Source organism: Lissotriton vulgaris, chromosome 3_1, assembly GCF_964263255.1.
Source record: "Lissotriton vulgaris chromosome 3_1, aLisVul1.2, whole genome shotgun sequence".
Classification (NCBI taxonomy): domain Eukaryota; kingdom Metazoa; phylum Chordata; class Amphibia; order Caudata; family Salamandridae; genus Lissotriton; species Lissotriton vulgaris.
The window spans coordinates 1,856,699,658-1,856,718,145 of NC_141689.1; the positions used below are offsets into that span (position 1 = coordinate 1,856,699,658).

The 18,488-nt window shown below is 48.2% G+C and overlaps 1 protein-coding gene across 1 annotated transcript in view; it reads left to right on the forward strand.

Annotated features, from left to right (window-relative positions):
* TMEM131L (transmembrane 131 like) overlaps positions 1 to 18,488 on the forward strand; it is a 580,656-nt gene that overhangs the window by 278,632 nt on the left and 283,536 nt on the right. Inside the window, exon 6 of the mRNA XM_086962316.1 lies at positions 6,120 to 6,236. Within this exon, the coding sequence (XP_086818442.1) occupies positions 6,120 to 6,236 (117 nt within the window). The remainder of the gene's footprint in view (positions 1 to 6,119; positions 6,237 to 18,488) is intronic.

Genomic DNA, 18,488 nt, shown 5'->3' on the forward strand with positions numbered 1-18,488 from the left:
CTCCGACAGACAGCCCCATACACCCCTCCAAAAGCCAACTAGTTTGGAGCACGACCACACTGTGTGGAGCAACGTACCCACCTCCGCCCCACATCTCAGACACTCCGGGGACTCAATCAGGCCCGCCCTCCACAGACGCTCTCGAGTATAATAAGCCCTGTGTAAAATCTTGAACTGTATGAGGCGAAACCGTATCGCTATAGCCGCCCCCCTCGGGGATTCTAATGCCTCCCGCCAATCATCTTCATCTAGCGGTCCTATATCGGCCTCCCAGTTCGCCTTCAGCCGAAGAAGGGTGGAAGAGCAATGCGTGACCACGGTCTGGTAAATGCGCGATACCTTCTTGTCCCCAAGGTCGCCCATGAAGACCATCGCCTCGATCGGGCTGAACTCTGGGAGTGAGTCAAGGTTAGTTATACTGGGCGTCAATGCATGTCGAAATAGCAAATACCGATAAAATTGAGATTGGTGCATATCAAATTCAGCACTAAGAGCCTGAAAGGACTTGAGAGTCGTCCCGGACATCACATGGCCGAGCTGCGAAATGCCTATTGAGTCCCAGCCATCAAAGCCTGATAACTTAGAAAGTTTTGGTAGTAAACCGTTGTGCCATAACGGCGTTTCCGCGGTCAGTCTACCCTACCAGCCCATGCGACGCAGGGCCTGCCGCCATATCGCAAATACAAGTTTAGTGACTCTCGGCAGTGGCCGACGTAGCCGGGGTGAGTATAGGATGGTGTGGAGCGAGTTATCCCCCATTAACGCACGTTCCAGGGCGTAGGCCGGATCTCCACCGTCACCATACCACCATTCATTTAGAACAAGGAGATGAGCGGCTTGGTAGTACGACTGTATATCCGAGGTGGCTAGACCCCCACAGTACGTGGACAGAAAGCAAGTGCGCAGCGCTACCCTGGCAGCACCGCCAGCCCACAGGAAGCGGCCCAGCACCGAGTCAACCCGCCGAAACCACTGGGGTGGGATAGGATATGGATGGTTCTGTAGTTGGTAGAGTAGGCGCGGCAGTGCAACCATCTTAAAGATAGCCGACCTGCCAAAGATTGATAGGGGCATTCGGGACCAAGTTTTGATATCTGTCTGGACCCGCTCCCAGACGGGCAGTAGATTACGTTCCCAGGCCGTGTCCACCGAGTGTGAGAGAAACACCCCGAGGTATTTCAGACCAACTGTGGCCACTTGTAGTTCCGAAGCCCAGGGATCCGTCACCGTGTCCCCATGTAGTACCCATAGGGTGGATTTACGTAAGTTTAGGTATAGACCTGACACTTCCCCAAATAGTTGCATGACCTCCAGGACACGTGGGCCGGAGCGCTGTAAATCAGTGAGGAAGAAGAGGACATCGTCCGCGTATAATGCAATTTTATCCGACAGTGTGGCATTCCATTCAAAGCCCCGTATCAACGCATCTCTGCGAACTCTGGCAGCTAGGGGTTCCATTGCTAGGGCAAAAAGATAGGGGGAAAGAGGGCACCCCTGCCTAGTCCCCCGGCCAATGCAGAACGTCTCCGACACCGCCCCGGCGACTCGCACTGATGCTGTGATGTCCGTATAAAGTAATTTGATATAGGACCGGAAAACCGGGCCCAGGTTGAGCCACGATAGCAATGTAAATATGTACGACCAGCTGACCGAGTCAAAAGCCTTGTTGATGTCGGCCAATAACATTGCCGCCTGGTCCCCCAAGGCTCCAACAGCGTCTAGTGCCGCCTGTGCCCGCCGAATATTGTGTCGTGTTGCCCTGTGGGGCATGAAGCCTGCCTGATCCGAGTGGACTAGATCCGTAATATGTGGAGCCAGGCGATTCGCTAGGGCCTTGGCCAGTATTTTAGCCTCGATATTGATGAGGGAAATAGGTCTGTACGAGTCATGGCTGCCCGGGGGTCTACCAGGCTTCTGAAATACTACTATTTCGGCATGGCGCCAATCGGGGGGCAACGCGCCCCGCTCCCTCGCCACCTCAAGAACTCGGCGATAATGTGGCCCTAGCTGTACGTGAAATTTCTTAAAAAATTCACACGGGTAACCATTAGGGCCAGGAGCCTTACCCGCATTGAGCTGCCCCAGAGCGTCTCCCAGCTCTTCCGCTGTGAGGGGTGCGTCCAAGCTCTCCTTGGCCTCGTCTGATACCCGTATGGGCGGTAGGTCCGCGAAAAACCGGTCTAAGTCGCCCTCCGGCAATCGGTCACATGAGGCGTATTGGGCCTCGAAGTATGTGGCGAAGCTCGCTGCCAACTCGTTAGGGTCAGTCAGGACCTCCCCATTATCGTCTATAATGCCCGGCAGCACGAGGGGTTGAAAGTTGTGCTGGCACAATCGATGGAGCATGGAGCACGACTTGTCCCCCCATTGATACACCCTACTTCTTGTGGCCAGCCACGCCTGTCTGGCTTCATCCATCAAGAGGGACGCGTACGATTGCTGTGCTTGTAAAAGCAGCCTTAGCCCGATCTCATCTCCACCCTCGCGGCGTTCCTGTTCTAGGGTCGCCACTCGCTCAGCCGCCACCTCAGTTTGTTCCCGGCGCCGCCTACGGGCTCCCGAGCACCACGCGATGTCCACTCCACGTACGGTAGGTTTCATCGCCTCCCATACCACCTCCACGTCCGCCCCCTCTGTCAGGTTCTCCCGCCAGTAGTGATCTATGGTTTCTCGCAAATGTTTAGTATAGGCTGGCTGTAGCAGATGCCACGAGGACATCCTCCACCTGAATGGTTGCCGTTTTCGCAGGAGGTCCATGTTAACTGAAACTGGGGAATGGTCGGATAGGCCTCTCGGCAAGATGTCCGCGCTCTTCACCCTACTCAGGCATTCACGAGGTACAAACACATAATCTATGCGCGAGAATGATCCATGTACCGCCGATAGATAGGTATATTCACGGGTCGCAGGGTGCATATGTCGCCAAGCATCCACCCAGCCCAGCCCCTCACTCATTGCATGCAGTCTAGTGGGTGGAGGGGATAGGGAAGGAGTTTCAGTCGTCTCCAGGCGCCTCCGGCGATCCATACTCACATCCATTACGTCATTCCAATCTCCCCCAATTACCGCCACTGACTCTGATATATCGTCCCATACAGAGAACAGTCTCTCAGCCAGGGCCCATTGCAGGGGGGGGGGCGTACACACTCCCAAACACTATAGGTTCCGTGCCCACCTTGCCGTTCACAAACAAGTAGCGACCCTGTGGATCTATCCACTGTTTCTCATGGACATATGCTATTCTGCGGTGTATCAATATGGCTACTCCCCTGGATCCCCTAGCAAACCCGGCATGGAAAACTTGTTGATAACCAAACCTCTGCAGGCCCAGTGCCTTTGTGCCCATCATATGAGTTTCTTGGAGCAATAACACATCTGCCGCTGCTCTCTTGCCCCATCGCAAAACTGCCCCACGCTTGATTTTGTCTAGTAGCCCCCTGACATTCCACGCAACCACTCGCATAGAGTCTTCTGGAGTCCGATGAGTCGAATCAGCCATAGTCCTTCGGAGTCCACCACACGAGCCCCCCACTCCAGCGCCACCCACCACACGCCACACGAATCATCATTACGACACACACATGCACTGCACTATCTACCCCAGAGAACATCCCCAACCCCCTAGCCCCACAGTCCCCAACAGTCCCAAACCCCAACTCAGCAGCCACAACCCTGACCGCCCGTCTCCCGCCTCCCCCCACCCTATACCTCAATGAACTATGAAGTATCTGTCGCGATATGAGTAGTCCCGAGACCGAAACAGCGGGCTCAGGCCCACCCATACCAATGGATCCCAACATCCCAAAGAGGAACAGTGAACTCACCCCCCCCCCCCCCCTCAGTGTCTCTCTCACAACGGGAGAGTGGCAGCCACCATTATGCAGTCCCCGAACCCCCCCCACAGCCTCATCTACACTCAGTAGACATTAGCAGTACTTGTTACAAGGCCGCGATACAGCCAGCAATCCAGCGGGTCCCAGGCGACCAGGTGCGCCCATCCGGGATTCGCAGCAGTAGTAGCAGAATAGGGAGCCGAGGCCCCGGTGACTTCAATGATCTGTGCTAGATTGTTCGGAGTCTTCGGTTCTAGCAGTGTGTTGCGTGCCATCGGCCGAGGCCGCTCGCTTGCGTGATTTGGAGCGTTTGGTTCGTCCAGGTCTAGATGACTGGTCTCGCTGTGGCCGAGGCGAGCCCTCAGGGGAGCCCGGACCGAGCCCTGGTTGAGAATTCGGTCTGACCTGTACCGTTTCATCGGTCCATCTGAACAGGTCTTCCGGCGTATCAAAGAATAGTGTCCGTGATTGGAAGATCACTCTCAAGCGCGCCGGATACAGCAGGGAATACTGTAGCTTAAGGCCTCTCAACTTTGCCTTGGCTGCCATGAAAGAGTGGCGTTGCTGTTGGACGAGTTTGGTGTAGTCAGGGAAGATCAAGATCTTTTGATTTTCACATAAGAGGGTTTCTTTATTCCTAGCTTCCCTCAATATGGCGTCCCTGTCGTGGTAGTTCAACAGCCGTGCGATCACCGCCCTAGGTCGCTCGCCCTCGGGTGGTTTCTGCGTCAGGGCACGGTGTGCCCTTTCAATAATGAAGCATGCAGACAGCGTCCCCGGGGGCATCCATGTTTCTAGCCACTTTGTAAGGAACTGTTCCATGCCACCCTTCCCACAGCTCTCCGGAAATCCAAGGAAGCGGAGGTTGTTGCGGCGCGCCCGCCCTTCTGCATCCTCCACACGGAGCGCCGTAATCCGCTGCGCAGTTTCCATCGCCGCCATCCTCTTTTTAAGGTTACTCACGTCGTCCTCCACCACTGACACCCTGGATTCAGCTTCCGTGATCCGCGCCACGGCGTTCCTCAGGTCCTGGCGCAATAAGGTCACATCTGCGCCAACGGCCCCTATCTTGGCGTCCAGCATGTCCCGTGACTGGGTTATGGCCGCCATAAGGGCCGCGTTATCCGGCCCCCCTCCAAGCGGGCCACCCCCTGACGGCCTGGGGCCCCCACTAGGCCCGGTGAATTTATCGATGGTTACTTGCTTATTGGAGCTGTTACCCCCCCTGGTCATGATGGCAGAGGTATTAGGGCCACTTGACTGCTGCTGGCCCTTGGGAATCTTAGACAAGGCACTTCGGGTCGGTTTATTGTTGGGTACTGTGCCGTGCGGACCTCAGTCACTGCCCCCACACCAGCCGCCGATGGTCGTGGCTCTCCGTGACCGGTATTGCTCTTCTAGTCGGAGCGTGGACCCACTGCGTCACGCGCCACAGCGATGATGTCCCTTCAGGTCCGTGGGCCCGGGGGGGGAGGAAGGGGGGGGGCCCCACTACTCACAGTTGCTGCCGGAATGCTGAGTATTCGCCTCGGCACAGTCACCGCCGACCGGGCTCTCCAGGGCGTCCGTCTCCCCTCTACGCTGCCGGCCTCAGACACCAGGCTGCGAAAATCGAGGTCCCGGCTGCGCCCGGGCCACCAGGCCGCCTCTGCCGCGCCGGTCTGCTCGCTACGTCCACACTGCCCTCAGGCTCAGCCAGGCCTTGGAAGGATGATTGCCAGCAGTCTCTCCGCCCCAGGGCAAGCGGGGCGCCGCTGCCGCCTCCCGGCCGCAACCCACTCCTCGGCTGCTCCAAAATCGAGGCCCCGGCTGCTCCGCAGTCCACCAGGCCGCACCTCGCTCCTTGCCGCCCAGCTCCGCTCGGGAGCGCAGGATCGCCACCGAACACACCGGATGGTCACTAGCACCTCCGGTAACCTGAGCCCCGTTTTGGCTGTGGGTCAGGGGGTCGGGGACCAGGATAAATCGTCGGATCAATGGCGGGCCGGCGGGAGCTCTATCAGGCTGCAACCGCCATCGCCGCTTGCGTAGCCACGCCCCCCCGGTAAGTAACTTTTTTGACTTGGATGTGTTTATCGAGCAGTGATGTTGATTGCTTTTGGTCATGCTTGTGAGTATAGCGGGGTGGGGTATATAGGTTTTCAAATTTGGTAGATAGTTGTATTTTAAAAATAATTAACAAAGGTGTACCTTTATTGAATAAAAATGCAAGACTGATGCAGAGCAAGAGTTTACAGAATTAATTTACCATTGATCGTATAGCTGATTTCTAATGTCTTTCCTCAGGTGATTCCAGCCAAGGATCACGCCTACTTCAGGCTGGTGTTCCTCCCAACTGAACCAGGCAACATTGAATGTACCTTATTTATTAATACCTCCTCTCACGGTGTTCTTCCATATCAGGTATGGTTTCATTGTATATTTTTGAGCCACTAGGTTGTGTAGAAAATGTAATGTAGAACTCTTGTGATTGTAATACTTACTACATTTGAAGAATTCTTGCATTTGCATGTGCTTGTAAGCCTTGACATTGTATGCATGCCCCCGAATAAGTTGTTTTTAGTTATGCCACAGTATACGGAGAACTTAGTTTTTCTTAAGCATTTTTAATTGATCTTCACTAACCAAGGATTCAAAGGGTTATGTACTGCATTGAAATTTTATATTTACGTTTTTCCTAATTTATTTTTTTTCTACTGCATCAGCTTTAAAATACCCTTCACCAAAGGCCATAAGTATTTCTGTATGTTGTCTTTTTTGTTATCATGAACTTTTGCAGCCCAGCAGTGAACTGATCTAATTTGTAAGGATCTCTTGCATATGAATATAAAATCTTGGATTTTGGCGTGCAAGCCAAACATTTTGTTTTATGCACTTAACCTTATAGTCCACTTTTTTTAGCTCATGCTTCTATTTAATGACGTTTGTTGTAATTCACATTAGCAACTTCACTCAAAGCGGGCACTAAAGAGTAGCAAATGTGGAATCGAACATTTGCTTTAAAATAGACCATTAAGAAGTATTTTTCCCCACTTCCTTTGCATTGGCGATTCAAAGTAATTTATTCGCATTCTCGTTAAATACAGCCAGAGAAGTTGTAAGCAGTCCACAGTTAAAAGTACATTCCCTTGCCCAGAACATTGTCTGCTGACATGATTCACGTCTGTATTTTTCATTAGTTTGCTCGGTTACAATGATATTCCATCCAGTTTGCCGCCTTCGATTCTAATTGCCGACGTTTTGTGCATTGTTGCTAATTCTGGATTTTAAAAAAAAATGTGCTCAGAAATAAATTTAAGGCTTGTTACTGCGCCTGGCAGGTCAGTGTGTGCTGTACTCTTCATAGACACTGCAACCTTTGACATAGTTATCATATTTCCAAATTCTGCTCGCAAAGCTTGGATCGTGGGTAGCAGAGGATTATCCCAAAGAATAAAACACATTTGCACTCCTACATTTTGTACCTTCTGTTCTCAACCTGTGAGTGCCACCGTGTTAGGGAACAAGAAGCTGCTTGTCAGAACTGTTCAGTAAAGAGTTTTGCGCTGTTGGTGCCTCACGTCTGATGACTTTTATGCAGCCACACTCTATGGCGCTTGGCAGTAGCGCTCCCTCACAAGTTGCCTTTTTATCACTGATTGGTGTGCAATGCAACCTGCTTCTTTTGTGCTCAGAAGTTCATATTGCGAGGCAACTGCTTGGGCACTGATTTTTGCTACTTGTCTATTTTCCTTTTCTGCTCGCTTGGACAACTTGTGACTCAACCCTTTGGTCTCTAGCTAGGTACTATGTACCATATGCTTGGAGCAGGTGACTGGCATCCCTACTCTGTTTCCCTTGTAGAAATCAAACATTAGATGGAAGCCTTTGCTCTTGCATTTATCATTATTTGAGCTGTTATATATGCAGAGAAAAGGTGACCTGGAGCCCCATTAAATGTTAGATTTATTATTAACAGTAGGAATTTTTAGCTAATCACTTGTGGACAGAAATTTGGTGCAGTGCCAAGCAACTCTTCTGTCTGTGGAAAGAAAGGCTCTTCACATATTTCTATATCCCTGTGAGGAAGTCTCCCTAACTCGCCAACTAAAACTTATGCAGGTATGTCCTATACTTGACAAAATCAATTCCTCATTGTCAACAGACATTTTCTTGCTGCAAATTAAGAAGGCTATTGTTTGCCTTCTGTTTAAAAGAAAGATACATAAAATACTCTGAATCTTAAAATTAGACACATCTTACTACTTCCATATATTTCCAAGCTCATTGCGGTGAGGAGATGTAAGACCCTAATTTTATTGGACCTCTCTGCTGTTTTTGGGCACCCCACCCTTCTGCAACGCATTTGCTGTCTTGGAATCAATGGTATGTCCTACGTTGAATATTGTCTTTTATTATCAAATAGAATCCAGTCCATCAAACTAGAGAATAATCACTCGCTCTCTAAGCGACTGTTTGGGGGTGGAGGGGTATTCTATAATCTCCTCTGTGCTTTTTAGTTTATATCTACGTTCCCTTACATTTTGGCTACAAGAACATCTAATCAAATCTTACTTTTATGCATATGACCATTTTCTGTCTCCTAGCTGCAAACCCCAACTGTTGTGCCCTCTATATTAGACACTTTTCTAAGCTGTATAATACCCATTTTTAAAACTCCAACCTTGCAAAATAGTGAGATTATTGCTCTCCAACAAGATAAACAGATGCGAGCATTTTCAAACGGTGCCCATCCCCCTACTGCCCTCAACCTAGGCATCATTCTGGACACTATCCTCTCTAGAATCCCAAGTTTCAGCTATTACTTAATCTTGTATTTTTCACTTGAAACACCTTGGACATAATTTTCCATTTATTTTATTCCCTCACAAGTCACTGTAGCTAATTCTTCCTCCAGGTTCGAACGGATTATGGGAATTGAATGTACTTTGGCTTTCCCTGCCCCCTTTAACTAGAAAAAAATTGACCACATAACTTCCCACCACGAAAAACTCCACTGGTTGCCATTGAGCAAACGCACTATGTACAAAATGGTTTATTGATCCATGCTTTCTGTTTTTTTAGTTGACAGATATTTTCTTAGTACCAAGAGACTCTATAAATTAGTGTGTGTGCTTTACAAATAGACATAAATATGCAGGCGAAGCACTTTTTTGAACAGATCCTTGCATCATCATCATCACAGACAGAGTGACTGCCAGTGGACTCCATCAGTACAGAGATCTCTATTAATTGTTTCTGTCCCAGGAAGATTTGTGGAAGCAGTCTTGTATTAATCTGAACACTGTTAGCACCATCCGAAGCATAGAAATGATCTGAAGATGCAGGATCCAGTGGAAGCGATGCACATTAATTCATTCACAGTGCTGGTTGCACTTTACCCTGCCATGGCTGTAGACCTGTTGAACACCTAATCCTACCTTCTTTCAAGATTCCAAGCTGGTGATACTTGTTGTTGGTAAAAGTAACCATAAGATGATTATTGGGTAAGAAGTTAATCTGCAGTCCTGGAGAAGATACTTCAAATCCAGATTATGGTTGGCAACTACTCACTCCAATGCTTTGCCAGTCATTTATAACTCCTTTCTTTCTTCATTTTTCCAAGCAAAGTAAATGTCTGCACTATAGATTAGTTTTTGCGGATAAGAAACTGCTGATATCAAGACTCCTTTGACATTCTTGATAGACCCTTTAAATAGATCCTGGTCCACCCATTCCACCTGCTACCTTGCAATGGTAGCCTACTTGCTTCAACCTGCGGGTGGAATGTCTCTTGTGGCTGCTGGTTAGAGTCATCACATGCTAATCTGATTATGGCAGGAGATCAGCCTGCCAGAGGCCTGTTTATTAATGTCTTTTGACACATATATCATTGGTCCCTCCAATTAAATTTGGCTGGACTTTAGGGAAGTTTAACATTTTCTTCCCTTTGAACAGACCAAGGTGGCTATTGTGAACATCGCTGTCCTTTTCTAGTCCTTTTTTTAGATCAGATAACTATTGTTTTTTTTAAGTTCGGCTAACTTTCAGAGCCTATTGTCCTCAAGTCTATCAGCTCGGAGGAGGCATGAAAATGGACTATCACTTCAACACATTTCTTCTCGTCGCCTATATTTAAGGAGTTCAGTTTCAGGGATCAGAGAGCATAAGAATGTGAGATGAGCAAGACGATCCTTAAAACTGTATCTTTGGCATGGGGTCAGCATAAAACAAACACCTTTCCATTGAAAATGAGCAGACAGTGTGGGCACGTCTCCCCTTGAATGTTTAGTGGCCCAGCACCTCTGGGAGACTAGTTCTTACCTGACTATTGGAGAATGCTCTCTTCTTCCCTTCTATGGAGCGTTCTTAACCCCTTCGCTGTGGCGGCTATTCCGCCACAGCGCTAAGGGGGAGGCGGGGCCGCACGGCGCTCCCGTGCTCGTGACGTAACCGCTCCGTCACGAGCCTTGGGTGAGCTGTGCTTGTGACGGAACAGTTCCGTCACGGCCCCGGACGCTCCTTAGAACGCCTAGCGCAGGCGCGGAATTCGTGCCGCGCAGGTGCGGCGAGCGGGCCGTGATGGAACCGTTCCGTCACCAGCACAGCCCACCCGAGGCTCGTGACGGAACGGTTCCGTCACGAGCATGGGAGGGGTTAAAGAATCAAGGACCTTCCTTATGCTGGTGGAGACCATTGCTCAGTTTAAGTGTTTTCATCCTGAGAAGCTAGTATTCATTCACATGGGCCATTCCTATGACAGTTAAGAGAAACCAGCTGCCTGGTAACAGTAATAATTAATGGTTGTAGTTTTTTTAGAACAAGACAAGAATTCACACCTATATATGACACAGATTTTTTGCAGGATTTAAACTTTTGAAAATGAATAATTTCCTTGCAGCTTCTGACAAGTTTGCGAGTTGTTCTCAACAAGGAAGGTAGTACCTATGTTAAGTTATTTTTATGACCGAGTGGAGAATGTTTTCAAACAGATTGTTTCTATCTCCTTTATACACATAGGCTTTGTAGGCATGTAAGCAGTAGGACAATTTGGAAGGTAATCTAAAATTATCGGACTGTGGGCCATATTTACGCTGCCAATTGTTCACCAATTTTTTGTGAATCAAGTCTGATTTTGTGAACCAACCGATGTGCAAAATACCGAATCTGAGTGAGCCACAATATGACCCGTCAAATTAATATTAATTAGGTAGTTCTCAAATTACAATTAACTCGGATTGGCCCCAGAGAAGGAATGGTGGCTGTAAGACATTGGGTAATTAGTTGAGGGGGTTAATTACCCACCTCAAGTGATAATCACAATTCTTGTCAGGGTGAACCACTACAGTCACTAAATGAACCTAGCTATAGCACAGAGTGGACAGGTTTATCTTACAGGCAATGTGGTAAAGTATTTGGGTAGTACTAAAAAAAATAATAACATTGAAAAATTGGGTAGTACTAAAAAAAATAATAACATTGAAATGCAAAATGATGCAAATCCCAGAGCAAATTAGAAAATTGGTCAAATTTAATTAACACAAAGACTATGGGTAACTGGAGATAAGAACGTTTAAAGTTTTAAGTAGAACTAGCACGAAGAAGCACAAAGTACCAATGATGGTCAATGGTTGTGGTAGCCTGGGAGCTAGGCTCAATTTGACGCGGTCCTCAAAGGAGCACAGGTTGGAAAAACCAATCGGGTTCATCCTGATAAAACATTTTATCTTCTGACTTTATCACTTCAAGTCCCAATACACCACAGGGTACACTTCTAAATCCCCCAGGGCCTTTGGGGAGGCACTTAGAGTACTAGGCAGAGGCTATTCCTGTTTAGGCCAAGTTGCCACTGATCAGCTGGGCATTTGCAGGAAAGGCCTCTTGTGGCCCTATAGTTTGAACAGGAGGCCAGCCTCATGACCCTTGGAGTAATAGTATACTTCTTGTCCTGGGTACAAGAGAGAGAGCAGGTTCACTTCTTTAGGGCTCTTCTGAGATCTCAGACAGCAGGTTCAGCCTTCTTGTCTTTCACAGGTCCAGGAGTGTTTTGAAGTGGGTCACTGGAAGTCCACATTTATGTCTGGCACGAGCTAGTGTGTGGGAATGACGCCCTGGGAATGTACTACCCCATAGGGGTAAAGTTTCCCGGGGTAACACTACCTGCTTTGGGCATTTTCAAGATGGCCGAAGTTTTCAGCCACACTAAGTTTGGACTATAATGACTGGTGTGTGTGGGGAGCATAGCACAGTAACCCCCGTCTCCTCCCGCATCTAGCAGAAAATTCAATGTGATGCAGTCCTTGTACCAACAATAACATCAGAGACAGCAGAGCTGAGCTTCCAGCAAGCAGACAGTGGATACACAAACATTGTTTTGCCATTCTGTTTCCTTCCTTTGAAGTGCGGTCTAAATAGTATATGTAAAACTCCACCAGAACTGTCAAACAGAATGTGACGTTTCAGCAGGATTTGACGATCCTACCCCGGTGGTCACTATAAACCAGTTCTGGGGCAGCTCTCCTACTCACTGGTGTTGGTGCCTGGGTGACTAGAAGAACAAAAGGGGAGACTGGCCCAGGTGTGATCTTCATCGGGCTGTGACATGTGAGATCCCTTTGACGTGCACCTAGGGTATGGGTGAATCCCCCAGGCCATCCTGTGAAGGGGGGCAACACCTCCCCACCCCCAATTCCCAATGTGCCTGTCCTTGGAGCAGTTCACACCTCCCCACAGGGAAACCATCAAGCTGCTAAGTGACAGTGAATACTTACAGAAAGGCCCCAGTGGCTTTAGGCAGGCAAAAGGTAACCTTTCTGAAGCCCCTTATCGGTAATAGTTGCACAAAAATCTTTACCCATTCAATTGGATTGAGCTTGTGAAATTCTCTAGCTGTTACTAATCCGAAATTAAAAGTTTGAGGCATATGAGCTACAGATTTCACACTGTGCTTAGATCGCCACCTAGTGTTGGGCCCGGAGGTCTGCAGTTGTTGTTCTCCTGAAAACTCTTTGGAAGTCACGGGATAGGTGACTCCTCCGTTGGACAATAGTGCGCATGGGCATCGGCTCCATCCTTAGATCTTTTTTTTCCGCCACCGGGCTCGGATGTGTTATCTGCGCTCCGTGCTGCAACTGATTTTCCTTTGGCGCTCAAACCAGCTTCGACGGTATTGTTTCGAACGCATTTCCAATCGACGCTACTCTTCAAATCTGAAGTCTTCAATTCCGGTCGTCGAAGAAGGCCTTCGGGCCTACCTAGGCCTCATCTTGCTCAAGGAAAGGACGCCATTTAAAAAGTGTCCTCGATGTGGGTCGAAATTTCCCCACACCGATCTCCATGAGGTGTGCCACCTTTGCCTCTCACCAGAGCACGAGGCCAGAAACTGTTCTGCTTGTGCCTCTTTCCGCTCCAAGAAGACGATCCGGGACCGACGAGCTCGAAGAACAATGACTCGCTCATCAGCTTCGATACCAGACGATATCGTCGTCCCAGAGCAACAGCAAGAACATGGCGTCGACAGTAACTCCGAGGCCGAAGATTCAGACGTCGAGGACATCACTCCGGCACAGAGGATCTTAAGTAAGAACGTCGACCCCGACCCTTCCTCGACACCTTCTAAAAAGGCTACGGTCACGCCCTCGAGCGCACACCGAGACACTGCTTCCCATGCCCCACCTTCGAGCTCGGCGAAGAAGCCTAATAAGCCTTTAGGTGACTCACCTACCGGCACCGAAAAAGAAAGCATTGTCTTTCTCCACGCCAGCTGCTTCCACATCTAAGCACTTGGTGCCGAAATCTAGCACCGGCTCCTCAGCACCAAAAACACACTCTGAGCTGATCAAGAAATTGCCACCGACTCCCAAGTTTCGGAGCCGAAAAAACCCTCGGAGCCGAAAAAACCCTCGGAGCCGAAAAAACCCTCGGAGCCGACAAAACCCTCGGAGCCGACAAAACCCTCGGAGCCGACAAAACCCTCGGAGCCGACAAAACCCTCGGAGCCGACAAAACCCTCGGAGCCGACAAAACCCTTGGAGCCGAAAAAACCCTTGGAGCCGAAAAAGACAAATGTTCAACCGGCTAAAGACACTGCTAGAGAACATGTTTCAAAGCTGAAAGATCCTCACAACTCGGCACCGAAAAAGCCCTCCGCACCAAAAGATCTACCTGCCACAGAGGACTTATTCAATCCAGACTTTACACAAAAGACTCTGGTTAAAGATCCAAAAACTGGCCGACTAACTCTTAGTTCTAAAAAACGACCATTGGAAATGCCTGCACCTGCTCCTCATCCAAAGAAAAAGGACATTGCAACCTCTCCTTTAGGGATACCTTCTCCTCCTCCTCCTCCTCCTCCACCTCATATCCCTTCACCACCTCCTCCCCTACCACATCACTCCCCTACACCTTCTCCTACTCCATTAGCAGACGATGATAACAGGGATGACACCTCTGATGACACAGGGGGTTGTGGAGACAGTGAGCCACCAGATCATTCTAGTCCTCCTGGCTCACCTGACCCTTGGAATGATTATTGCACCCCAGATGTCCCTAACGTCCCACAAGACAACATATATCCCTCCAGACTTTCCCCACCAGAGGACACTATGGGATTTAACCAACTAGTACATAGGGCTGCCCAATACCATGGGGTTGACCTACATACTGACCCAGTAGAAGAAGACTTCCTCCTCTATACCTTTGACAAAGCACAAAGGTCCACTTCGATTTTTCCCATGCTTAAAGGTGTTATTAAGCACGCACAGGAAGTCTTTAAAGACCCAGTTAGGGCTCGAATCATCAACCCCCGAATTGAGAAAGAATATAAGGCTGCCCCTTCATATCCAACCTACTTTAAAGGGCCTGCACCATTAGACTCAAATGTAGTCTCTAATGCACGCAAAAGAGCAAATTCACAAACCTCAGGCGAGGCTCCCCCACCAGATAAAGGATCTAAGCTCCTTGACGCATCTGGTAAAAGAACAGTGCCCTAGGCAGCAAACATTTGGCGTATTGCCAATACTCCAGCATTACTGGCAAGATACGACAGGGCACATGAGCTTATACAAGAGGGTAAAAACATCACAAATACCTCTATTCATTGTGCACTAGATGCAGCAGATATTGCTTCAAGGACAATTAATACCAGTGTCCGGTTGCATAGACCTGCTTGGTTACGCATTTCAGGTTTTAAACCTGAAGTACAAAGTACCATCCTCAACCAACCCTTTGATGAGCAACACCTATTTGGGCCTAATGTGGACGTATCTCTTGAAAAAATGAAAAAAGATACAGACACAGCTAAATCTATGTTAGCCTTGCAGTCGCAACCTCCCAAACGCTCCTTTCACCGCTCATCTTACAGAGGCACCACCAGGGGATACGCCTCAGACAGTCCCTCTACCTCTTACAAAGCTCCTACACAATCCACCTACAGTAGGGTCTACCAAAGAGGTGGTTACAGAGGTAACAACAATAAGGGCAGAGGCAAAACCAGCAACTCCCGCTCTGCCTCCACCCCTGCCCAATGACTTCCCTTACCTTCCTCCAACACATTCCACTCCAGAGACTACTACAATTCCTACCAGTCTGGACCAACATCACATCAGACAGGTGGGTGCAACAACTAATTTAATCAGGTTACTGTCTCGAACTAACATCTACCCCACCAAACATACCACCCAAACAGCGTCCAATGTCCCAGGAACATTTGATACTACTCAGGCAAGAGGTAACATCCCTCTTACAAAAAAACGCAATAGAACCAGTTCCATTGAATCAGCTAAACAGAGGAGTTTACTCCCTGTACTTTCTAATTCCAAAAAAGGACGGATCTCTAAGACCCATTCTCGACCTTAGACCACTGAACCTGTACATACAATCAGACCACTTCCATATGGTCACATTCGGGCAGGTTCTTCCTCTCCTTTTACAAAACGACTTCCTTGCCACTATAGATCTCAAGGACGCATATTTCCACATTCCCATTCACACAGCTCACAGAAAGTACCTCAGATTTGTTCTAGACGATCAGCACTATCAATTCAAAGTACTCCCATTCGGGGTCACAACAGCACCAAGAATGTTTACCAAGTGCCTTGCAGTAGTGGCAGCGCACTTATGAAGACAGCATATCACATATTCCTATATCTTGACGACTGGCTCATAAAAGCCAGCTCATACAGTCAGTGTGCACAACACACTCACACCACACTCACACCACCATCCAATTACTCCATGACTTGGGGTTCACAGTAAACCACACCAAGTCCCACCTGCAACCGTCCCACGTACAACAATATCTAGGTGCCACAATAAACACCTCCACAGCGCTAGCTTATCCTTCTCCTGCCAGGATAACAAATATGCAATCTCTTATAACCAAATTCCAAACGCAACACTCTCTTCCAGCTCCAGTGTTAATGCAACTCATAGGAATGATGGCCTCGTGCTTATTCATAGTGCCTTATGCAAGAGTAGTGATGCGTCCTCGTCAAGAGTGCCTAGCACAACAATGGAACCAGGCTCCGGGTTAATTAACAGACCTAGTGTTGGAAGACTGTCGAACGCACCGCTCTCTGCAGTGGTGGAACATGACAGCTGACGCATCGCTCTCCAGCTGGGGACCCCACCTACTGCAGCACACCATGCAAGGAAGGTGGACACCTCAACAAAAGTTACTCCATATCAACCACCTGGAGTTACTAGCCATTTTTCTCGCCCTAAAAGCATTCCAAAAGCACATATCTGGCAAAGCTGTCGTAGTCCGCACGGACAATATGACAGCCATGTACTACATAAACAAACAAGGATGGACACACTCTCTGCAACTCTCTCAGTTAGCGTAGCAGATATGGAGATGGGCTATACCTCAGAACATCTTCCTTTTAGCCCAACATTTTCCAGGTGTACAAAACACTATGGCCGATCTGTTGAGCCGACAGACACAACAGATCCACGAGTGGGAACTTCATCCACAAGTTCTTCACCTATTCTTTCAGATGTGGGGACAAACACAGATAGACCTCTTCGCCACCCACGAAAACACCAAATGCCAACGCCTCGCCGCCAGGTATCCACACCCGCTGTCCAAAGGAAATTCGATATGGATGAACTGGTCCGGCAAATTTGCGTACGCTTTTTCACCTCTCACACTGCTTCCACTAGTGGTGCACAAACTTCAGCAACATTCCCTCCCTCTCATTCTAGATGCTCCAACTTGGGCCAGACAACGGTGGTACACCACACTGCTGCAACTTTCTGTGGTACAGCACCAAAAGTTACGCCTGTCTCCTCGCTTCGTAATCCAGAACCATGGAGAGATCAGACACCCGGACCCAGCTCAGCTCAACCTAGCGATCTGGCTCCTGAAGTCCTAGAGTTCGGTTATCTTAACCTTCCTCCTGACTGTATGAAAGTCATTAAAGAAGCTAGAGGTCCCACCACTAGGGCATGTTATGCAGCCAAGTGGAAGCATTTTGTAATATACTGCCATAACAACATCAATCCTCTAGATGTGTCTATTCAACACATCATAGGATATTTATTACACCTCCAAAGATGTAACCTAGCGTACATATCTATTAGACTGCATCTTGCTGCCATTGCAGCATACCTACAAAAGACAGCATCTATCACTCTTTAGAGTACCTGCCATAAAGGCTTTTATGGAGGGCCTCAAAAGAATAATTCCTCCCAGAGCACCACCTTCACCTGTGTGGAATTTAAACATTGTTCTTGCGCGGTTAATGGGACCCTCATTTGAACCTTTACATAAATGTGAGTTGTAATTCTTACCCTGGAAAGTTGCTTTCCTAGTAGCTATTACTTCTCTAAGAAGAGTTGGTGAGCTACAAGCATTAACCATTCAAGAACCTTTTCTGCAAATGCATCATAATAAGGTTGTTCTCTGTACCAATCCTAAATTCCTTCCAAAAGTCATTTCACCCTTCCATCTCAATCAATCTGTAGAGCTACCAGTATTCTTTTCGCAGCCACAGACCGTCGTAGAAAGAGCTCTTCATACTTTAGATGTCAAAAGAGCATTGCTTTACTAAATTGAAAGAACACAATCCTTTCGTAAAAGTAAACAACTTTTTGTGTCTTTCTCACCACCACACCAAGGTAAACCCATATCAAAATCGGGGATAGCTAGGTGAATTGTCAAATGTATACAAATTTGCTACCACAAAGCTAAACGTACATTATCTATTCCTCCTAAAGCCCGCTCTACTAGAAAGATAGGGGCTTCAATGGCATTTTTAGGGAACATTCCCCTAGATGACATATGTAAAGCAGCCACATGGCCTACACCGCACACATTCACAAAACACTATTGTGTAGATGTGCAAACCAAACAACAAGCTACTGTGGTCCAGGCTGTATCAAAACAGTTTCAAACTACTGCAACAGATACAGGTGGTCGCCACTAAGAGTGGGTACTGCTATACAATCTATGCACAGTGTGTAATCTGCAGCTCATATGCCTAGAACGGAAAATGCTACTTACCAGTATGCATCTGTTCTTGGCATGTAGAGCTGCAGATTTACAATTGCCTTCCCGCTCACCCGTCTCCCCGGCTACCTTTATCTGTTCCAGTATTATCCTAATTAGATACAGCTTATATGAGCATCCTTCCTGTTTCTTGCAAACTCCATCATTTCCCTACTGGCGAAAAA